This window comes from Clarias gariepinus, chromosome 8 (assembly GCF_024256425.1).
Source record: "Clarias gariepinus isolate MV-2021 ecotype Netherlands chromosome 8, CGAR_prim_01v2, whole genome shotgun sequence".
NCBI lineage: Eukaryota > Metazoa > Chordata > Actinopteri > Siluriformes > Clariidae > Clarias > Clarias gariepinus.
The window spans coordinates 36,925,014-36,950,693 of NC_071107.1; the positions used below are offsets into that span (position 1 = coordinate 36,925,014).

The 25,680-nt window shown below is 44.6% G+C and overlaps 1 protein-coding gene across 1 annotated transcript; it reads left to right on the plus strand.

The window, feature by feature from the left end:
* Nucleotides 1-1,451: 1,451 nt before the first annotated feature.
* Nucleotides 1,452-25,253, plus strand: wdr35 (WD repeat domain 35). Its single transcript, XM_053502956.1, has 28 exons — nt 1,452-1,680; nt 1,938-2,055; nt 3,501-3,572; nt 4,031-4,123; nt 4,985-5,113; nt 5,330-5,463; nt 5,552-5,717; nt 5,842-5,987; nt 6,069-6,194; nt 7,331-7,516; nt 7,607-7,639; nt 8,672-8,732; nt 9,084-9,228; nt 10,233-10,302; nt 10,748-10,801; nt 11,424-11,533; nt 11,698-11,914; nt 12,291-12,371; nt 12,621-12,757; nt 15,339-15,542; nt 15,642-15,788; nt 15,980-16,112; nt 16,745-16,855; nt 17,487-17,651; nt 18,147-18,287; nt 18,812-18,968; nt 24,628-24,868; nt 25,066-25,253. The coding sequence occupies exons 1-28, from the start codon at nt 1,657-1,659 to the stop codon at nt 25,214-25,216; spliced, it is 3,552 nt and encodes a 1,183-aa protein (XP_053358931.1). The 5' UTR covers nt 1,452-1,656; the 3' UTR covers nt 25,217-25,253.
* Nucleotides 25,254-25,680: the final 427 nt, after the last annotated feature.

A 25,680-nucleotide genomic window follows, 5' to 3' on the forward strand; every position in this document is an offset into this window, starting at 1 on the left:
AGTAGTTTGGGTGATTTAAGGGTCCTGGCCTCTTCTGGGAACCCTTTCTGATAGGGAAACACTTGGTTTTAATCAATTGGAAATCAGTCTAAATAATCACACAGGGCTTTAAAAACATACACTACACACTGATTACATTAATGACACTAAGTTTGGCATTTTATGTTGTGGTGCTTAATGTCTTTGATCTATGATGTGTTCTCCTTGACTGTTCACACTGGACGATCTGTCGAGAAGAGTCGATCAGTTCCAGCTACGCTGAAGCTGCACGCGCACGACGGCGTTCTCCTTCGCTAACACGCAACGACAATAATACACCGTCCCCTTGTAGCCAGAGCCTCTTAGACATTCCTCTGTTCTCTGTCGCCTTGCATTTATCTGCATAAAAAGTGTGTTTATTTAAAACTGAAGTAACCCAGTTTACGTAAAGTAGCCAGAAATCGATCTTATAAACCTTCGATTCCTTCATGCTTGTCCAGTCTTCTTTTATTTTGTAAAAATAAAAGATTTTGTGAACCTTATGAAGGTTTGATTTTATTTAGGAAAGTTTTTATTTTTGTGTCCAGGAAAGATTTCATGTGTGCAAATCGAATGTTTAATGTGTTCCTCTGTTTTGCGATTCTTTGTACAGATTTTTAGTAGATAATAAAAGTGGCTTGTGAAACTATTTTTGTCTTTATACTGTATACTTACAAGAGAAGAGGTTTGTGTAATGTGTGTATCCTGTATAGAAACATCCAGCAGCCACATGGGATACCATAACAATTACTTAGCAACACACTAACAACCACCTGAGAGCACATGGAAACCAATTAGCCACACCCACATCTTAAAGACCACCTGGGGGAAGTAACAGGTTAAGGTGTTTGTTAATTAATTTTTTTTCTTACATCACAGTGTTATTCTACATAGTAACACCCTAGCAACCACCTGGGATCCCATGGCCACCACTTGACAACATCCTAGCAACATGGAACACCTTAGCAACAACAAGGAAATATTATTGTCCCCAGTTATTAATTATATTTTAATTGCACATGGAAGAAAACCTACAACATTTCATAGTTATTATAATCATCATCACTGGTAATGTTTATAATAATAATAATAATAATAATAATAATCTACTAATTTGTAATAATAATAATAATAATGTTTTACCAATTTATAATAAAAATAACAACAACAACAACATCAACAACAACAACAATAATAATAATAATAATAATGTTTTACTAATTTATATATATTTAAGTAATTATTAAAATAAGTTGACTTGATTAATGAAACAATAGTATATGGTAATCGTTATATAAAGTAAAGGAAAAAAATCCGTAAATTTAGATTTAGAGGAAAAGCAAAAAAGAAAAAATAATAATAATTGGTTGGGAAAGAAAATGCACGTCGTCGCCTCTGAATGACGTCACTTCCGGTTGCTGGTTACCTAGAAACCAAGAAAGCCGCCTGGACCCGTTACACTGAAATGTTTTTGCTAACTGAGAAAACTCTTTATAGATGTATATTAAATGATTCGCTCGTAATTTTACAACAAAAGGAGGAACTTGTTTACTTTTAACATCGCAAAGAAAAATTATTTTGTTTAGGAATATCTGTTTTGAGGACGGTTTTTATGCTAACAGCTAAGAGCTAACCAGCATGTTTATTTACCTGAGTAAGAAGGTAATGTTAGCTCTGACACACAGACATGTGGAAATACCATCATCATCATCATCATCATCATCATCTGTTAGAATGATATGTGTGTGTGTGTGTGTGTGTGTGTGTTTGATGTTAGTTACTGGTTTCTGTTATACTATATGATATGATTAATTCAATCTCTAGCTAAAGCTCCTGAGCTGGTGAGGTGTGTGTGTGTGTGTGTGTGAGAGAGAGTGATGAAGCAGGACATGAGCAGTGCTGCTGTGTGTCTTCCTCAGATCGCGATTCCCAACAACATCAGGCTGAAGTGTGTGTCCTGGAACAGAAACCAGGGCTTTATAGCATGTGGAGGAGACGAGGGGCTGCTGAAGGTCCTCAAACTGGAGACTCAGACAGGTATAACCACACACACACACACACACAATAACAAATAACAGGAATAAATGGATAAAAAAATTAAAATAGTATAAAATATAATAATTCTAAATAAATATACACTGCGTAGACAAAAGTATTTGGCCAAACCTGCAATGACATTGAATCCAAATACATAAACTTCAATATGGAATCAGGACTCATCACACCATGTCTTTATACTCATTGCTTAGTGCACTGGGACTGGAATAGAAAAGGGCTTTCACCAAACACTATACAGTTGGATAGATGTATAGCATTGTCCAAGATGTCTTAGTATTAAGATTAGTATTAAGATTGTCCTTCACTGCGGATAAGCGTCCTGATAGAAACTCCTGAACAGGTTTGGACAAATACTTTAGTGTGTTTATATAGTGTATATGAAATAAAAGGTTACAGACATTGAGCTCTGCAGTCAAAGATAAAGTGTCTTTCTCTCTGTATTCGTGTCTGTCTCCCTGTCTCACTCTGTGTGTCTATCTCCCTGTCTCTCTTTGTGTCCCTCTGTCTGTCTGTCTGTGTCTGTCCTCTTATTTCTCACTGATTATTTGTTCTGTTTTGCTTCATTCTTTAAATTTCTTTCTTTTTTAAAATTTCAATAAAAGAAAATATAAAATAGGATAAGGAGATAAAAAGGTATAAAAGAAAATAAAAAAAAATGCACTAAGGGAAGAAAATAAATTTTTAAAATCTACAAATTAACAGATTTACATGTTATTATACAAGATGTGTGTGCTTATATGTGCTATTTTTACATTTTTAATTCAATTTTATTTGTATAGCGCTTTTAACAATTGTCATTGTCGCAAAGCAGCTTCACACAATCAAAATAATTATTTAAGTTTGTATGAAATGTGAATGTGTATGAATCAAAATAAAAAAATACATATTTAACATATTTTAGTTTTTTTTTTTCTCCCACAAACACACACACACACACACACACACACACACACACACACAGCCTGCTTTCAGACACATGGTTTGGAATTTTGCAGCTTGTCGTCTGTGTGCGTGTCTGTGTGTTATGTTTGTGTGTGTATGTGTGTTGGAGAGGCTCATTTAATAAAAGGTTATAAAAAAAATCTAAAACTATAACTAAATGTACTTCACAGCCATATAATTTTTACGTTACTTTTTTTGGTTGATCTCCTTTAAACACATCTTTGTTGCTTTGTTTAATGCATTTTCTGTGTTTCATGTAGGATGCAAACTTTTGCACTTGGTGGTAATATTACTTCTTTACTCTGATCTTGTGACGAGGTCAAGTGTTGTGTTGAATCTCTGTAAAACCGTCCTTTGTTTCACGTTTCGCAGCATTATTCAGCAATCCGTTGTTTAATGGTACTATGTGGAACTTACAGGTACCACCCATACCGTAGTGCTTTATGTGTTTTAACGCGCTCTGTGCTGTTGTACTGCTACAGACGATGCCAAGCTGAAAGGTCTCGCAGCTCCGAGTAACCTCTCCATGAACCAGACGCTGGAAGGACACACCGGTACGTGTGCGTGGTACCTTACGGCATGGGTCAGCAATAATAAACAAAAACATATTGTCGCCTAGTCATGTTCGTCATGTTACAAAATGTACGATATTTAAATAAAAAAAACCGCAAACTTTAAACATTGTATAGCTGCCAGCAGTGATTCTGCTTCATCAAGCTGGCTGAAAGCTGATTGGCTGATCTGTTTACAAATCAGCAACTAGTACCAGCTAGTGTAATTAAGGCGGAGTCTGTTAGTCCAACTGATTATTATTCAATTCTATAATATTAAGCCACGCCCACCAAGGGTTGCAAATGAAAGTTATTCTTACTAACTTATATTTTGTAAATACTATTTACTACTAATGGAAGCTAACGTATATTAATTTCATGCATCCATTTGTTGACCTATGATGTTTTATACTTGTTTAGTGTGTTCTTGGCGACCCGTTCCACCTTAACGTTGTGTACAGGTGCGGTGCAGGTGGTGACCTGGAACGAGCAGTACCAGAAACTGACCACCAGCGACCAGAACGGCCTGATCATCGTCTGGATGCTCTACAAAGGTGGGGCGTGGGTGGTAATGTTATACAACAAACAGTTTTATATAAGTTAGTGAATCTGTTAGAATGTGTTTCTAGATTCACGTCAGAATGTGTTTATCGATCACATGCAACATACGGAATTAGTACAGGATGTTCCAGTGTTATGTTACAGGTCCTAATTGCAATAAATCTCAAATATAGTGTATATACGTTCTGGATTCTGATTGGTCAGCGGTAGCACAGCCGTAAATCACAGCTTTACATTAATGCATGTGATGGTTTCTATAGCAACATTTAAGGTCTGTGTCGATCAACCTTTATGTTTGTCTATACCTGAAGGGAAGGGTAACGCAGTATGTTTATCTCGTTACTATACTTAAGTACAGTTTTCACTTTGAGAGAGAGAGAGAGAGAGAGAGAGAGGTTATTTTACCATGAAATACAGTTTGAAAGGCTACTGTAAGCTAATTCATAACCTCCACTTTTGCTACTTGAAAATGAGCACTTTGTACTTTTACTCAACTACACATGTCAATGCAGGACTTCTACTTCTACTTGAGTAAGATTTACACAGCTTTTGTGTACTTCGCCCACATCTGGTCTAGACATTCAATCATCCACTTCTTCTTTCCTTTGATTTGTTTCTTTCTTTTTTTATTGTTTGCTTTGCTTTGTTTATAATTTTGTCCCAAACTCCCAACAAAACTCCTCCATATTCCAATTTCCAGTCCATATCTTCTGTATTTGCTCACGTTTAGCATTTTATATTAATTAAAGAAATAAATATCATAATGGCTGTTGAAGTGCTGTGGTGTAAAAGGAACAAAACACTTCACGTTATATCTGTTGTAAGAAATATTCTTCACCCCGCGTATGGAACAGGCTCCTGGTACGAGGAGATGATTAATAACAGGAACAAGTCCGTGGTGCGGAGTATGAGCTGGAACGCCGACGGTGAGAAGATCTGCATCGTGTATGAAGACGGCGCCGTTATTGTGGGATCAGTGGACGGTGAGAGGGAGAAAATACTGACATATTAAGCAAAATGTAATAGAAACAGTGATGTTTATTGCAAAATTGTAGAGCTTGGAGGGGTCTGATGACTGAGCCAATTAAAAAGTGTTATTTTTTATTTTTATTATTAGTATTAAATGTGGTGGTTTCTTTTACACCGTCAATGTTCCTTGGGTTCCAGTTTGATCTGGTTCTCGTATGGATGTTCTGCAGGAAACCGTATCTGGGGAAAGGAGCTAAAGGGGATCCAGCTGGCCCATGTGGCCTGGTCTCCTGACAGCAAGATCCTGCTCTTCGGAATGGCCAACGGAGAGATCCACATCTACGACAACCAGGGCAACTTCATCGTCAGTACACACCCCACGCAAATCACAATCGCACGAAAATAACGAGCGGCACTGATTTATTGCTCTGACGCTACTGCGTTGTGTTCAGATGAAGATGACCCTGCACTGCTTGATGAACGTGACCGGGGCCGTCAGCATCGCAGGGATCCACTGGTACGCTGGAACCGAGGGTTACGTAGAGCCCGACTGCCCCTGTCTCGCCATCTGCTACGACAACGGACGCTGCCAGGTCATGCGCTACGAGAATGACGACAGTGAGTTCCTGTATCGCCCCGTATCCCTGCACGATTCTTAAAATATGTGATGCTCCCACCACCATGCTTCACTCTCATGCAAACAGAATGCTGTCCTCTACTCTTTCATTGTGTGTGTGTGTAGATCCGGTGATCATCGACACCCTTATGAACGTCGCCAGTATTCAGTGGAACCACAGCGGCAACGTTCTCGCCATAGCCGGATCGCTCAGGAACCCCGGAGGAGATAAAGATGTCAACGTCTTGAACTTCTACACACCGTTTGGAGAGGTAAATAACTTGTTTGAATGTTATCTCGGTTCTTGTTTTGGTTCGGCTTATTTATTGTCTTTGGCCAATATGCTCGTGCAGCACCTGCGCACTCTGAAGGTTCCTGGGAAACAGGTGACTGCGGTATCGTGGGAAGGTGGAGGGCTGAGGATCGGCCTGGCCGTGGATTCCTACATCTACTTCGCTAACATCAGACCTGATTACAAGGTACGACGCTACCAGAGCAGCTTCTGTGTTTCACGTTCCAACGTTCTCTTCTCTAAAGAGACCCCCTGTGTCTGGGGGTCTCTTTAGAGAAAACGTCTCTGTGCGCAGAAAAATACAGCAAGACTGCAGGGAAGAGAGAACGATTAAGAAAAGTAAATCTTTAAAATGAGTGGAGAATAAATATCGAAAAAAATTAGCAAAAAGAGAAACAATAATAAATATTATATAATATATAATAAGAAATATTACAAAATTATTTAATGAAAAACTACTAAATAAACATAGATAAACATAAAATAATTAAAGTGAAACCAATAAACAAAAGAAGAAAGGAAAAAGAGAAAATTAATAGAAAGAAAGATTTTTGAAAAAATAAACAGATGAAATAGTTAAACATATTTAAACAGAAGAAAAATAAAACATGGAAGAAATGTAAGAAAGGCAAAAAATCTATCGAGTAAAAAAGAAAGTATGAAAGGAAGAAAACATTTAAAGAAAGTCAAAAGTAAAGTAGAGAAAATAATTAATAAAATTAAACAGAATAAAATTTTAAGAAAAATGGTAAAGAATTTCAAAATAAAAAAGAGAAACTAAATAAAAATGAAATGAAAGATTGGAGAGGAGAAAGGAAGGAAGAAAAAGGAAAACATTTGAAAGAGAGACAGAAACAAATATATAAATGAGAATATATATAATATAATAATATACATTTAAGAGAGGAAAATGAAAGGATGGAAATAAAGGAAGGAAGGACGGATGAACAGACGGACATTATTTCAAAGAGAAACAATGAAATAAAGACACTAAAGGCTTTAAACAGAGAGGAACAGTAGGTGGATGGAGTGTCTACTGGGTTCTTCCTCACATGACTGGGGGCCATTAGTTTTGGTTCCGCCTGTGTTTTTATGGAAGCAGGTGTACTGACAGGAATGTTTAAGGTCTTTGTTATGGCTCCTAACCAGTGGTGGTGCTGTGGTTTATCGCCACTCCCAGCTTGATATTATAGTAAATAAACATATATGTGTCAATAATAATAATAATAATATCTGTAATGGTCTCTCTAGCTCTCTTTCTATTGCCTTCTCACCCTGTGTGTGTGTGTGTGTGTGTGTGTGTGTGTGTGTGTGTGTGTATAGTGGGGTTACTGCTTGAACACGGTGGTGTACGCGTACACTCGTCCAGACCGGATGGAGTACAGCGTGGTGTTCTGGGACACGAAGAACAACGAGAAGTTTGTGAAGTACGTGAAGGGTCTGATGTCGGTCACCACATGTGGGGATTTCTGCATCCTGGCCACTAAAGCAGACGATTCTCACCCACAGGTACACACACACACACAGTACAGTATAATAAATAATTCTCCCGGGTGCTCTGATGATGCTCGTCTCACTGGTTTCTGTTTCCTCTCACAGGAGGACGTCGACCCCGACGCAGCAACCGCAACGGTAACGAGGACGACAACCTTTTCTGTTTTTACTCTGAAACATGTCCTGGATCTATGATGCTGTTTTAGCTAGCAAGTAAAAGTTTGTAGATCAGTGCAAACTGCAGATCTTATTATTAATTACACATCCTTAAAATAAAACTCATCTTAAAATTTTTAACTTTAAATGTTTAACATACATCCTCGAATCAGTAACACAGTTTAAACATACAGTGTTTATATCTATCTATATATTTAATATTTTATATAATAAAACTGTAAAACTGGTGTTTGTACATAAAAAATATTTGCGAGAAAATAACTAGTGGTGATGTAGGATGAGTAATAGGACACATCAAGATGGTTTTTGGGAGTTTAGTCTGTCTGTTTGTCTGTGCACACATCACGTGAAAACTACTAAAGGAATTATATTGGCGTCTTCACAGATGGGTTTGAGCAAATAGTTACCATCAGAAGTCAGGGGTAACGGTCTCGCCTCAGTCTAAATACTCCGGATTTTAGTCTTAAAACAATAAAATCCTGAACTTGTTGAAAGTCTAAGTGAGTGTCATTGAATCTGTTGCTTTAAAATGTAAAGAATGTGGCACGAACAACACAAAACGCGTGAGAAGGTGAAGATGGGGTTAATCGGTGTCTCAAGCAGGTAGCTACGGCTAAGGCGTAATCCTGATAGGATATTATCACGATCCCTCGAGGCCGATTCAGTCTTTATTCTATAAGTATCGTGAGTTTATAAATATGCTGTTTCACTATAGATTTTTATTTATTTATTTATTTTTACAATTCTAAACAAACTTAGCAAAAAGTGTAGTCGTAGCACATGGAACGCTGTGATTCTTGCTAACATACACCAGTCTCCATAGTCATAGGGTTTGTAACGTTTTACCACCTCAAGCATGTCCAAATACGCAACCTTTTTATATCTTAGCCAACGGGTCAGCTTTACACACACACACACACACACACACACACACACACACGCACACCTTGCTGCGCTAACCTGCTGTTATTACTCCTGTTTGTGTCCCTGCAGTACGTGCTGGTGTTGTGTAACTCCATCGGGACTCCTCTGGACTCCAAGTACATCGAAATCGGTGAGCACGGATGAAAAACATCTAATGTCCAGTCTGTGGCGTTTCTAACATGGTTCTCATGTGCTGCCGGACCTGATGGAAGGAGTCTCCAGTGTCAGCGCTGCAGTACACATTCTCAGCTGTTCTTTTCTTATTAACTTAACAACTCAATTATTCACGTATTTGTACATTAGATTTGCTGCACAAGTTCAGGCAGGAACGTGTTCTTACTGACTAACAGATGTGCTGTGTTTCAACCCTGTGCACCAGACGCTTCTCATAAGGATATTTTGAATTTGAAAGTCGCAGTTTTGTAACCGTCAGCTGTTACGCAGGTGTCTGGCGTTACAACATACACACTCTGTTTCGCAGACCCGCTGTTCGTCACCATGACGAAGACTCACGTCATCGCAGCGTCTAAGGAGGCGTTCTACGTCTGGCAGTACCGCGTGGCCAAGAAGCTCACGGCGCTGGAGATCAACCAGGTCGCCAAGACCAGGAAGGAGGGCCGTGAAAGGTCTAACAGGATTTACATTTTTTTTTTAGTAACATCCCCTGTGTTCCTGAGAATGTGTGTATTGTGTTTAGTCTAGCTGAAGTGTGTGAAGGAATGCGAGGAGCTTCATGCTTTGGTCGTCTGGGATACGGCTAGCTGAGAGTTAGTTTACGATCTGTTTATTTTCTCTGCTCCGTCTGTCCACCTGCCAGTCTGTCTGTCCGTCCCTCTGTCTGTCTGTCCGTCCCTCTGTCTGTCTGTCCGTCCCTCTGTCTGTCTGTCCGTCCCTCTGTCTGTCTGCCTGTCTGTCTGTCTGTCTGCACACTGACACTGTGTCCACTCACCACAGGTGTGTACAAGGCTTCGGTTCATAGTGCTGTACAAGGATTCACCACCACACACACATACTTTTCTCTCTATGTGTGTGTGTGTGTGTGTGTGTGTGTGTGTGTGTGTGTGCTGTCTCAGCCTTACTCAGCAGTAGGAAAGATACTGTGGTTGATTTTCGGCCAGGGTCTGCTTGCTGTCTGAAGCTTGCTGCTGATGTGTAGGGAGACGACGGCAACCGTCCTGGACAGCTAGGATCATCATGTTCCTTGGCACACACACACACACACACACACACACACACACACACACACACATATACATACAGACAGACAGACAGTGTATATATATAAAGCTCTGATGGATCTCACCTGTCTAAAGGGTGTAGGAACATCTCTACAGACATCTCAAACATCTAATCTTCTCCCTTTCTTCCTCTCCCACTCTCTCTCTCTCCCTCCATCACCCACCCCCCTCTCTCCCTCCCTCTGTCTCCCACTCTCTCTCTCTCTCTCCCTCTCTCCCTCTCTCTCACTGTCTCTCTCTCATGTCTATTAACTAGTCAGCAGTATTTTGCGGTTTTATTTTACAAACACTTTTCAGAGTGTAATGATGTAACGGTGTAATATTATAACATGTGTGTCAAACTCCCTCTCCCTCTCTCCTTCTCACACACACACACACACACACACACACAGGGTTTACCACATCGATGACACTCCAAGTGGCACAGCTGATGGGGCGCTGGACTTCACCAAAGCCTTCGCAGTGAGTGTCCATCTCACACACACACACACACACACACACACACTGCCAGAATCACTAATGTGCTACTGAAAGCGACACACACTCACATTAGCACTCATGCAGTTTCATCTGCTCGTCAAAGGATTAGTGTTAAAAAGTCATCACACCACACGCTTAGTACACGAGACACACACACACACACACACACACACACTCATCTGCACTCAAACAGTCAGCATAAAATATATCAGGGAGGAACTGGCCTTACGTAAGCAAGATTAGCCCCGCCCACTTCACATCCAGCTGAAGAAGGACACTAATGTGATTAATATGAGGTTTAATATCGATCCTGCTCTGTGTAATGAGAGATATGAATCATAATACAGTTCAGAGTGTGTGTGTGTGTGTGTGTGTGTGTGTTATACGCTTCTGTCATGTAGGTGTGTTTATATACGTATCCTTCCAGGCCACCAGAGATCCGATCTGCTGCATCACGGCGTCAGACAGAACCCTCATAGTGGTACGTACAGAATGAACAAATATCCAGATGCTGTGTTTATTTCAGCTAAAGACTTCAAGAAACCAACCATCACCAACATAAACCTCTATGGGCCAGTAGCTCCCAGCGCAGTCGTCTGTAAAACCAGTACAGAGTCACAGGACAGTAAGTCTCGCCGTCTGACTTCAACCAACATCAATTTACATCTAGAGGAAATAAATCTACATAGGATTCGATATCAACCGTACCACTCCGACACATCTGGAGCAGCAAGTTAGCTACGCGCGGCCCTCTCCGTCCTCCCAATGACTCGTGTGTGTGTGAACTGTTAGACCCAGGACAGCCATCACAGTGGTGCACGGACAACAACCTGTCATTACTATGTGGAATATGGATAAAGTGCAATATATGTAACTTTTTAGTGCAAAATGCGTGAATTTTTGTGAAATCGGCATAACTGCTTGTTGTGTTATTTGCTTAAGGTGTTTAAAGTGTACGTGTAATTTGTGTATCTTGGGTAATATGTGTAAAGCACCTATTTTTGTTAGACATGATGTTAAAGTCGGTCTGTGTCATGTTAATTGTCTGTCTGTCTGTGTGTGTGTGTGTGTGTATATGTGTGTGTGTGTGTGTGTGTGGACAGGGTCGTGAATCAGGGATCCTGCAGAAATACCTCTTGCCCAACGTCAGCCTGGCGCAGAAGTTTTCTCTGAGCTGCCGAGCGTATCAGCTCTCTCTGAACTGCAACTCCAGGTGTGTGACGGTTTAAACGTGAGCCGCAGGTAATCCTGTCGCCACACATCAATACAGAACCTGTAAAATGCTTTAAAAGGATCATGTTTCTGCAAAGTTTAATGAGCTAACGAGTCCAGATTCACGGAGCTAGAGCATCGTATCGCGTTTTTGTCCCTCTCCAGCCGCTTGGCCGTCATCGACATGACCGGAGTGCTGACGTTCCTGGACGTCGATCCGCGCGGCTCGTCCGGGGAAGCGGAGGAAGGCGCCTCGGCCGGAGACCCGTCCAAATTCGAGCGCAAGGACGTGTGGGATATGAAGTGGGCCAACGACAACCCCGACCTGTTCGCCATGATGGAAAAGACCAGGATGTACGTCTTCAGAAATCTGGACCCAGAGGTCAGGACAAAGACACAATGACGTCATAATACAGTACACACATCAGCGATTCTATTATTTATTTTTTTTATTCTGATACTGATTCGTGTTTATATATTACAAAATCTGGCTTTTTGAATGTTCAGGTGTCTGGGAGTGAGAACACGTAGCCAATCATAGCGCAGGGGGCGGGATTAAATACAATAAATATTAAATAGGGAGGGAATCAGAAGTTTATACTCAGATGGAGCGTCCAGGTCGTCTCACTCACATGAAAAGCGTAATGAAAAAAAATGGGTTCAACTGCAGATTTTTATCTTCAGCACGAACACACACATGCATTTGCTGTTACAGCCTTTCCCTCTTCATGACTGTAGTCTTTGCTTTTCGAACCCAGGAGCCGATTCAGACATCCGGATTCATCTGTAACTTTGAAGATTTGGAAATCAAGTCTGTGCTGCTGGATGAAATCATGAAGGTAAAAGCGGAGAGGGGTGTGTGTTATCAGAGGTACAGCACACAGCCATGCAGAGAGCGTAAACAGTCCTTAACTAGCGGCGATCGTTAGATACGTATCGCTAGCTGGACAGAGTGACGCACTGAAGCACCGCTGCGTCTCGCTCTGTACCGCTCTCCTTCTCAAACAGTCACATGTTCAGGGGAGATCATTATGATTGACTGTGTGTGTGTGTGTGTGTGTGTGTGTGTGTGTGTGTGTTATTTGTAGAACCCTGATCGGCCAAACAAGGACTACCTGATCAACTTCGAGATCCGTTCTCTGAGAGACAGCAGAGCGCTGATTGAGAAAGTGGGGATAGAGGACGCTTCACAGTTCATAGAGGACAATCCTCACCCCCGACTCTGGTAGGGTGGATCTGTCTCTGTCATTGTGTTATTTAGTTTATTTGATTGTGTGTATTTCTGCTATTTTTATTATTATTTTTTTTTTTTGTAATTCTTAATTTTTGGTATGGCTGGGTCTATCCACAATTGAAACCTTTTTGGCAGCAGTGAGGGCAATGAACTAAATCCTCTTTTGATTTGAACAGGTGGAAAAGTAGTGGGTCCTTTTTAATTTAAGTCCCTGTAATATCAGTCAATATATCCCGAACCGAGGACCAGAACATTTATATCTGAGGACATCTGTAAATATGTCCCTTGGCTTGCACTGCTACATAAATTATTATTTTATATAATAAGTAGTGAGTGGCGTTTGCCTTACAAATGAGTTCCCCCTGACTGTATCTCAGCTGATCGCCGCGCTACTGTAAGTTCCCTCTCCCAAAAACCCTGTGACACATGTCACTCACTCACTCACTCATCTTCTATACCACTTTATCCTGTATTCAGGGTCACGGGGGCGGAGCCTATCCCAGGAGACTTAGGGCACGAGACGGGGTACAAATGGACAGGGTGTGGCCTCTGCGTGTGTCAGTCAGGTTAAAGGAGGTGTGGCCTCTGCGTGTGTCAGTCAGGTTAAAGGAGGTGTGGCCTCTGCGTGTGTCAGTCAGGTTAAAGGAGGTGTGGCCTCCGCGTGTGTCAGTCAGGTTAAAGGAGGTGTGGCCTCTGTAGACTGTAAATTCCAACTGTGTAAATGCCTGACGGTCACCTGACGTACTGTAGGAACGTCTGATAAAAACATGTTCACGAATCCAGTCATCTACTTTTATTCTTTTTAATTAATGATCATTGTGTAATTAAATCTTGTTATTGAAATTTGGAAAAGAAAATTTGCTAGAAGTAACTGATCCTTTCAATAACAGGTTTTGCTGAAGTTGTGTCATTTTGACACGATTTTAGCAAAATATATATAATAATATAATTTAATATAATTACATTTTTATAAATTTTTTTAGCTAATTACATTTAGAAAGCAGTTCTCTGAGAAATCAAACAGTCCTATTGTGTAGTGTGTGTGTGTGTGTGTGTGTGTGTGTGTGTGTGTGTGTGGTGCAGGAGAGTTTCCCACAGACTCAAAAACCATGTCATCTGTGTGTGTGTTCACAGGTGTGTGTGTGTGTGTGTGTGTGTGTGCGCGCTGGACTGTACGCGGTGCCGTGCACGCACTCCTCCCTCAGTGACGTGATTCCCAGTCGTTATGACGCAGTGTGTAGAGAGCGCGAGCTCCGAGTTTACACCGTCGTCTCTGAATGAGAACGCAGCACGCTCCATCTGGAGGAAACTCCATCTCTTTCTCTCTCTCACACACACACACACACACACACACACACACACACACACACACGGAGCACGTTTGTGTTTCAGTAAAAGATTAATGTGACGGAACCGGAGCGGCAGGAAGAACCGTGTTCACGGTGGAGTCACTGAGGAGGAGGAGGAGGAGGAAGATCATTCAGTCTATGTGTGTCTTGTGTGAACGTTTGTGGCGCCTGAAGATGAGGGATGATTTGTGTGGCATGTCGGCGGTGTGTGTGTGTGTATGTGTGTGTGTGTGTGTGTGTGTGTTGGTGATGCTTGAGAATTCCTCCTTTCTCCAGCGCTCTGATGCTCCCGACACTTCTCACAGCACACGGAGGAATTTCGGAGCTTCCTGGGGAAAAACCAAGCGCCTCTCAGAATACACTCCGTCCACTCAGGCCCAGGAAACACACCAGACAGTTGTGCAACTGTAACATCTCCTATCTCGTAATGTAAAGTGTAAAGTGTGTGTGTGTTGGAAAAGCTCTCATATCTGTATGAAAGGAAATCACATCTCTTTTTAAAGAAAGTGTGAGTCTAACGTTCTCCTCGGTGTTTCAAAGATTCAAAGTTTCCACGAGGGCAAAGGTCATCTAACTGAGGTGTGCAGGAATGTTTGAAAGAGCATGCGTGCGTGTGTGTGTGTGTGTGTGTGTGTGTGTGTCCTCTGAATCATTGTATTTTGGAAAAGCACAAACGATGTTCTTTTAAACAGGAGTGCGGTTCGTACCCGGAGGTCAGAGGTCAACCACGAGTGTTGTCCGAGCTTTAGTCACAGCACTGAGGTGCTCTCGAGTCTCACCACCCAGGAGTTGTTGATGAACTTCTTGTAACAGTGCGACTCCCAGGCGGTTGTTTCTGTCTAAAATCCACAAAAGCAATTTTCCTGTCTTGTTTCATGTACATGCAAAAATGAAAACACAGGCCATATACAGTGGAACCTTGGATTACAAGCATAATTCGTTCTGGAAGCGGGCTTGTATTTCAATAAACCATAAACCAATATAAAGTAAAAATAAAACAGATTAACCTGCACTTTACTTTAAAAAAAAAGTAAAAATAAATCCCGAAACCACTTTACTCGTAATCCGAGGTTCCACTGTACATATTTACCCAAAAAACAAAACCGTGTAATCTTTGACACTGCTGCAGTGTAAGAGGAAGAAAAAACTCCCAGATGTTTTGAGATGTCCAGGGAAACATTAACACACACACCATCTCATCACGTGTTTAATTCCTGGCGCAGGCGTCTCCTGGCCGAGGCGGCGCTGCAGAAGCTGGAGCTGAAGACGGCCGAGCAGGCGTTCGTACGCTGTAAAGATTATCAGGGCATCGAGCTGGTGAAGAGAGTGGACAAGCTGCAGAGCGAGGACATGAAGCAGGCCGAGGTGGCCGCGTATTTCGGTCGCTTCGAGGAGGCTGAGAAGATGTACCTGGATATGGACCGCAGGTACACACACACACACACACACACACACACTCTTTAACATCACATCACCTGGGGTCAGGATTCCTTATACATTTTCTCTTGACTGTCTCTCTGTCTCAGGGATCTGGCGATCAGTCTGAGGATTAAGCTGGGCGACTGGTTCCGGGTTCTGCAGCTGTTACGGAGCGGGTCAGGAGACAGCGACGACGCTCTGCAGGAACAGGCCTACAACGCCATCGGGGATTATTTCGCAGACAGACAGAAATGGTACTAAAAGCAGCCTGTCTGCTTGTTTCTCTCTCAAGAAAACGTTAATAAGACACAAAATCTCAGCTTGTCATGTCCGTAAGAAACCACAAGAAGTGTGTAAACCACAAGTGTAAACTCCTCTGTGCTGAAGATGTTCGAGTTTAAACTTTAAACTCTTTCACATGTGTGTGTGTGTGTGTGTTGCTCAGGCTGAATGCGGTGCAGTACTACCTCCAGGGTCGTAATCAGGAGAGACTGGCGGAGTGTTACTACATGCTGGAGGATTACGCCGGTTTGGAGCGTCTCGCTAACGGTCTACCGGAGAACCACAAGCTGCTGCCGGTGACATTATTCTGCTCCAGCTGTCTCTAGGATTCACCTTAAACGGGTTTTTTTATCTTTAATGTTTTAGCTTATACAGTTGTCAAGACCGCAGAATGCTTTCTGTTGCCCTCTAGTGGTGGTAACGCACAATGACGCAACAAATGATGGGGAGTCGAACGAAAACCTTCAAAGTGCGACATAAATTAAGTCGATGTTTTTCACATTAAGTGCTGGATCATATCGTAGCTTCAAATGACATAAAATGAGATTATATAGGAAGAAAATGATACACTTTCGATCCACTAATTTTTGCGAAAAACAATGCAAAATAATAGATCAGGGTTTTTATTCGACTCGTCTAATTAATATATATTCATATTGATTTTGATGTGGAAGTCATAATTTAAGGAGGTGTGATGGAAGGAATGCGTCATTCATTTCCCACACAGTGTCTGTTCCGCCCAGAAACAGACGGGGGCAAAAACTTTTGCATCCACATACAGATTCCTACCTTGTCAGTTGGGGGGCTAAAACTTTTGCACTTTTGCCGTGTATTGTTCTACAGGATTTCAAAGAATACAGTCTTCTGCTTTTGACAAGTATGTGTGTGTGTGTGTGTGTGTGTGTGTGTGTGTGTGTGTGTGTTGCAGGACATCGGGCAGATGTTCGTCACCGTGGGGATGTGTGAGCAGGCAGTTAGCGCCTACCTCAGGTGTAACCGGCCCAAAGCAGCAGTGGACGCCTGCGTGCACCTGAACCAGGTAACACACACACACACACACACACACACACACACACACACACACACACAAAGCAATAGCTGCTTATGTTGTACATTATTTAGCAGCTTTTTAATCCAGCACCCATGTATGCACGAAGCAGTAGAGGGTAAGGTGCAAAAGTTTTGGCCCCTCCACCACTAACACACTCCCGACGGTAAAGGGGCGGGACTCTGGTTAGAACCGCAGCTTTTCCTCGGCTGCACAGACTCTAGAATTAGAACACTAACTCGTCATTAAAGATGAAGACACACACACACACACACACACATACACACACATACACACACTCACATCTGGTTGTAGTGCTGTGTAATTTTTCAGCCCCGCCCCCTGACGCAGTGCTGCGTTCCTTCCTGTTCCATGGCACCGAGGCGTGATGACACACTCCTGATTATAGAGCGGGCCGAGGGAGTTCGTTAACTCGGCTCTGACGATGGCGCAGCTGCAACCCGCGTTAGTGTTACTATAGTAACGGCTCGTTTACAGGGACGTGAACAGTTTGTATGTGGAAGGAGTCTCCAGTGTCAGAGGAGAGCTGTAACTGTTCCCTCACTCCTTATTTCAACAACACTAAAGTGTGTGTGTGTGTGTGTGTGTGTGTGTGATTCAGTGGAACAAAGCTGTAGAACTGGCTAAAGACCACAACATGAAGGAGATCGGTCCCCTGCTGTCCAAGTACGCCTCACACCTGCTGGAGAAGAGGAAGACCCTGGAGGCAGTGGAGCTCTACAGGAAGGCTCATCACTTCCTCGACGCCGCCAAGCTCATGTTCAAGGTACGAGAGAGAGAGAGAGAGGGTGAGAGAAAGAGGGTGAGAGAGAGAGAGGATGAGAGAGAGAGGATGAGAGAGAGAGGATGAGAGAGAGAGGAAGGGAGAGAGAGACAAAGAGGGAGAGAGAGGGCAAGAGAAAGAGTGAGAGAGAGGGCGAGAGAGAGGGAAGGAGAAAGAGAGAAAGAGAAAACAGAGGGAGAGAGAGGAAGAGGGAGAGAGGGAGAGGAAAAGAGATAGGGAGAAAGAGAAAGAGGGAGGGAGAGGAAGAGAGAGGAAGAGAGAGAGGGAGAGGAAGAGAGAAGGAGAAAGAGGAAGAGAGAGAGAGAGGGAGAGGAAGAGAGAGAGGAAGAGAGGGAGAGAGGCTGCTGTTCTCCCTGAGCGAGAGCCTGATGAACTCAACAACAAGTTCAATCAGTTCATTTTATTGTAAAAAACAACAAACAAACAAAAAAAAAACTTGTATTAAATCTTTAAGGAAGCTCTCGTGTGTCGACTCAGATCGCAGACGACGAGGCGAGGAAGCGGACGAGGCCGCTGAGGGTGAAGAAGCTGTACGTGCTCGCCGCCCTGCTGGTGGAAAATTACCACAGCCAGCTCAAACAGTCTCAGCAGAGCAGAGCCAAGGGCAGGAAATCCGAGGTAATGCCGATCTCATGACCCGGTGACCTGAGTGGGCGGAACCCGCCGATTAGTTTTAGTTATCGTCGAGTTATCGTTTCTATAGCAACAGCTCAAACACAGAATTAAACAGCTGAAGTTTTTCTAATATTGATGGAATGAGTCTCCAGTGTCACAGCGGAGACGGAGACGTGGACCCTCATCAGAGAGAGAGAGAGAGTAAAGAGACGGGCGCAGAGAGAGAGAACAACTGTGTGTATCTGTGCGAATGTACGAAGAAAAGAAATGTTAGAATGTGACTTTTTATTTTAAACATTTAATTTATTGACACTTTACTTAAATAGTAAATTACTCAAGAGTAGCGTCACACCACAGTCACACTGATTATTTTACTACAGCAGCGTGACGCACGCTGGGTTACGACTCGGGATGTCGGCAATTACACTGAATACTGACGTAGTAATTAGAGATAAAAAGGGTTATTTGTAGTCCAGATTAAGATGTGTGTGTGTGTGTGTGTGTGTGTGTGTGTGTGTGTTCGTCAGGCCACCTCGGCTCTGACTGGGTTACTAGAAGAGGACGCCGCCTCGGCCGACAGTCACATGGTGGATAAAGCGTGGCGAGGAGCTGAGGCCTATCACTACTTCCTGCTGGCTCAGAGACAGCTCTACGGCGGCAGCGTGGAGGCCTCCATGAACACGGGTGTGTACACACATCACACACACCGTACACACATCACACACTCCTCACACACACCGTACACACATCACACACTCCTCACACACACCGTACACACATCACACACACCGTACACACATCACACACACCGTACACACATCACACACTCCTCACACACCGTACACACATCACACACACCGTACACACATCACACCCACCGTACACACATCACACACACCGTACACACATCACACACTCCTCACACACACCGTACACACATCACACACACCGTACACACATCACACACACCGTACACACATCACACACACCGTACACACATCACACACTCCTCACACACACCGTACACACATCACACACTCCTCACACACACCGTACACACATCACACACTCCTCACACACACCGTACACACATCACACACTCCTCACACACACCGTACACACATCACACACTCCTCACACACCGTACACACATCACACACTCCTCACACACACCGTACACACATCACACACTCCTCACACACCGTACACACATCACACACTCCTCACACACACCGTACACACATCACACACTCCTCACACACCGTACACACATCACACACTGTACACACATCACACACTCCTCACACACTCCTCACACACCGTACACACATCACACACTCCTCACACACTCCTCACACACCGTACACACATCACACACTCCTCACACACCGTACACACATCACACACTCCTCACACACACCGTACACACATCACACACTCCTCACACACACCGTACACACATCACACACTCCTCACACACCGTACACACATCACACACTCCTCACACACACCGTACACACATCACACACTCCTCACACACTCCTCACACACCGTACACACATCACACACTCCTCACACACACCGTACACACATCACACACTCCTCACACACTGTACACACACCGTACACACATCACACACTCCTCACACACTCCTCACACACTCCTCACACACTGTACACACATAACACACTCCTCACACACACCGTACACACATCACACACTCCTCACACACTCCTCACACACCGTACACACATCACACACTCCTCACACACTCCTCACACACCGTACACACACCGTACACACATCACACACTCCTCACACACTCCTCACACACTCCTCACACACTGTACACACATAACACACTCCTCACACACACCGTACACACATCACACACTCCTCACACACTCCTCACACACCGTACACACATCACACACTCCTCACACACACCGTACACACCGTACACACATCACACACTCCTCACACACACCTCACACACCGTACACACATCACACACTCCTCACACACTCCTCACACACCGTACACACATCACACACTCCTCACACACTCCTTACACACACCGTACACACCGTACACACATCACACACTCCTCACACACTCCTCACACACATCACACACTCCTCACACACTCCTCACACACCGTACACACATCACACACTCCTCACACACTCCTCACACACCGTACACACATCACACACTCCTCACACACACCGTACACACATCACACACACCGTACACACATCACACACTCCTCACACACTGTACACACATCACACACTCCTCACACACTCCTTACACACCGTACACACATCACACACTCCTCACACACTCCTCACACACCGTACACACATCACACACTCCTCACACACTCCTCACACACCGTACACACATCACACACTCCTCACACACCCTACACACATCACACACTCCTCACACACCGTACACACATCACACACTCCTCACACACCGTACACACATCACACACTCCTCACACACTCCTCACACACCGTACACACATCACACACTCCTCACACACCGTACACACATCACACACTCCTCACACACCGTACACACATCACACACTCCTCACACACCGTACACACATCACACACTCCTCACACACCCTACACACATCACACACTCCTCACACACCGTACACACATCACACACACCCTACACACATCACACACTCCTCACACACCGTACACACATCACACACTCCTCACACACCGTACACACATCACACACTCCTCACACACCGTACACACATCACACACTCCTCACACACCGTACACACATCACACACTACTCACACACCGTACACACATCACACACTACTCACACACCGTACACACATCACACACTCCTCACACACCGTACACACATCACACACTCCTCACACACCGTACACACATCACACACACCGTACACACATCACACACTCCTCACACACCGTACACACAGTACACACATCACACACTCCTCACACACCATACACACATCACACACACTGTACACACATCACACACTCCTCACACACCGTACACACATCACACACTCCTCACACACCGTACACACATCACACACTCCTCACACACCCTACACACATCACACACTCCTCACACACCGTACACACATCACACACTCCTCACACACTCCTCACACACCGTACACACATCACACACTCCTCACACACCGTACACACATCACACACTCCTCACACACCGTACACACATCACACACTCCTCACACACCTTACACACATCACACACTCCTCACACACCTTACACACATCACACACTCCTCACACACCGTACACACATCACACACACCGTACACACATCACACACTCCTCACACACCGTACACACATCACACACTCCTCACCCACCGTACACACATCACACACTCCTCACACACCGTACACACATCACACACTCCTCACACACCCTACACACATCACACACACCGTACACACATCACACACTCCTCACACACACCGTACACACATCACACACTCCTCACACACCGTACACACATCACACACTCCTCACACACCGTACACACATCACACACACCCTACACACATCACACACTCCTCACACACCCTACACACATCACACACTCCTCACACAGCCTACACACATCACACACTCCTCACACACCCTACACACATCACACACTCCTCACACACACCGTACACACATCACACACTACTCACACACCCTACACACATCACACACTACTCACACACCGTACACACATCACACACTCCTCACCCACCGTACACACATCACACACTCCTCACACACACCGTACACACATCACACACTCCTCACACACTGTACACACACCGTACACACATCACACACTCCTCACACACTCCTCACACACCGTACACACATCACACACTCCTCACACACTCCTCACACACCGTACACACATCACACACTCCTCACACACCGTACACACATCACACACTACTCACACACCGTACACACATCACACACTCCTCACACACCGTACACACATCACACACTACTCACACACCGTACACACATTACACACTCCTCACACACCGTACACACATCACACACTACTCACACACCGTACACACATCACACACTACTCACACACCGTACACACATCACACACTCCTCACACACCGTACACACATCACACACTCCTCACACACCGTACACACATCACACACACCGTACACACATCACACACTCCTCACACACCGTACACACATCACACACTCCTCACACACTGTACACACACCGTACACACATCACACATTCCTCACACACCTTACACACATCACACACTCCTCACACACTGTACACACACCGTACACACATCACACATTCCTCACACACCTTACACACATCACACACTCCTCACACACCGTACACACATCACACACACCGTACACACATCACACACTCCTCACACACCCTACACACATCACACACTCCTCACACACCCTACACACATCACACACTCCTCACACACCGTACACACATCACACACTCCTCACACACCGTACACACATCACACACTACTCACACACCGTACACACATCACACACTCCTCACACACCGTACACACATCACACACTCCTCACACACCGTACACACATCACACACACCGTACACACATCACACACTCCTCACACACCGTACACACATCACACACTCCTCACACACCGTACACACATCACACACTCCTCACACACACCGTACACACATCACACACTCCTCACACACTGTACACACACCGTACACACATCACACATTCCTCACACACCTTACACACATCACACACTCCTCACACACCCTACACACATCACACACTCCTCACACACCCTACACACATCACACACTCCTCACACACCGTACACACATCACACACACCGTACACACATCACACACTCCTCACACACTCCTCACACACCGTACACACATCACACACTACTCACACACCGTACACACATCACACACTCCTCACACACCGTACACACATCACACACTCCTCACACACACCGTACACACATCACACACTCCTCACACACATTACACACACCGTACACACATCACACACTCCTCACACACTCCTCACACACCGTACACACATCACACACTCCTCACACACCGTACACACATCACACACTCCTCACACACCGTACACACATCACACACTACTCACACACCGTACACACATCACACACTCCTCACACACCGTACACACATCACACACTACTCACACACCGTACACACATCACACACTCCTCACACACCGTACACACATCACACACTCCTCACACACCGTACACACATTACACACTACTCACACACCGTACACACATCACACACTCCTCACACACCGTACACACATCACACACTCCTCACACACCGTACACACATCACACACACTGTACACACATCACACACTCCTCACACACCGTACACACAGTACACTCCTCACACACCATACACACACCGTACACACAGTACACACATCACACACACCGTACACACATCACACACACCTCACACATCACACACACCTCACACACACCGTACACACATCACACACTCCTCACACACCCTACACACATCACACACTCCTCACACACCGTACACACATCACACACACCGTACACACATCACACACTCCTCACACACCCTACACACATCACACACTCCTCACACACCGTACACACATCACACACTCCTTACACACCGTACACACATCACACACACATCACACATACCCTACACACATCACACACTCCTCACACACCCTACACACATCACACACTCCTCACACACCCTACACACATCACACACTCCTCACACACTCCTCACACACATGTTCTCCTTAAGGTTACATCTCTACTCTTCTCTGAGACAGACGTAGCTCTTGTGTGTCAGAGCGGCTCAGATTTATGTCATGATTTTTCCATGTAGCGCTTCATTGTGCTCCACGGGAACTTTGCATAATACACATGTGTGTATACACACACACACACACACACACACAATGCTGCCATATGACTGTACAGAAACCAGTGGTGTAAATGGCGCAGAAAGTGCGCCGTGGTCGAAAAAGCAAACACTCTATGGAGATCATAAATTTGACACTAAAGTTCCGATTATTTCTCTCCTGACGACTTCATGGTGTTACTGCAGTTTTCACTCTAAAATAAATCCAGGATTTTTTGCTGTACGGTTTTCTGATCAGCATTAAGACAGGACGCTTCTCTCTCCTTGTCCGTCCTGTCCGTCCTGTCCGTCCTGTCCGTCCTGTCCCCTTCCAGCCCTGCACCTGCGTGACTACGACGACATCATCCCCGCCGTGGAGATCTACTCGCTGCTGGCCGTGTGTTCGGCGGCTCACCGCGCCTTCGCCACCTGCTCTCGCGCCTTCATCAAGCTGGAGTCTCTGGAGAGCCTGAGCGCTGAGCAGAGGCAGCTGTACGAGGAGCTCGCGCTGCAGATCTTCACCAAACATCCGCCTAAAGACAACCGCAAGAGCCAACTGGACAGCACAGACCATGGGTATGTGTTTCCCCCCCCCCACCCCCCCCAAGCCCCTCGCCCCTCTCTCACACACACACACGTTTCTTCCAGGCTATAACAACTAACAAGGAACAAGTTCAGCTCTGTACAAAAAATACTTTTGTCTCTGCAGTGATACCAGCATTGAGACTAACACATTCTGTCTGTCTGTCTGTCTGTCTGTCTGTCTGTCTCAGTGCGGAGGGGAAACCGCCCACATGTATCGTGACAGGCCGGAGTATCTCTGATTATCAGTTCTGGATGTGTGGTGTGTGTAAACACTGCGCTCACGAGCAGGACATCACCAACTACAGCTACTGTCCCCTGTGTCACTCCCCTCTAACCTGATACAGTCTCTCTCTCTGTCTGTCTGTCTGTCTGTCTGTCTGTCTGTCTGTCACTCCCCTCTCACCTGATACTGTCTCTCTGTCTGTATGTCACTCCCCTCTCACATGACACTCTGTCTGTCTGTCTGTCTGTTTTTCTCTCTGTCTCTCTGTCACTCCGCTCATACCTGATTCTGTGAGTGTCTTCCTGCCAATACTGTCTCTTTGTCTGTTTGTCACTTCACTCTCATTTGATACGGACTGTCTCTCAGTCTGTCTCTGGCTGTGTCACTCCTCTTTTACCTGATTCTGTCTGTCTGTCAATTCTCTTTCATTTGATACGGCCTGTCACTCTGTCTGTCTGTTTGACTGTGTCTTACTCCCCCCTTACCTGATTCTGTCTCTCTGCTAATAATATCTCTCTGTCTACATATCTGTCTGTGCCTCCTCCCATTTGATACTGTCTCTCTCTCTGTCTCCCTTTCT

Excerpts from the sequence above, each read along its gene's own strand:
- wdr35 (XM_053502956.1), top strand. The coding sequence starts at position 1,657 with ATGTTTATTTACCTGAGTAAGAAG. Across the intron at positions 9,229-10,232 it reads AGGAAGGAGGGCCGTGAAAG|GGTTTACCACATCGATGACA; the intron begins GTCTAACAGGAT and ends ACACACACACAG. Across the intron at positions 16,856-17,486 it reads CCTGCGTGCACCTGAACCAG|TGGAACAAAGCTGTAGAACT; the intron begins GTAACACACACA and ends TGTGTGATTCAG.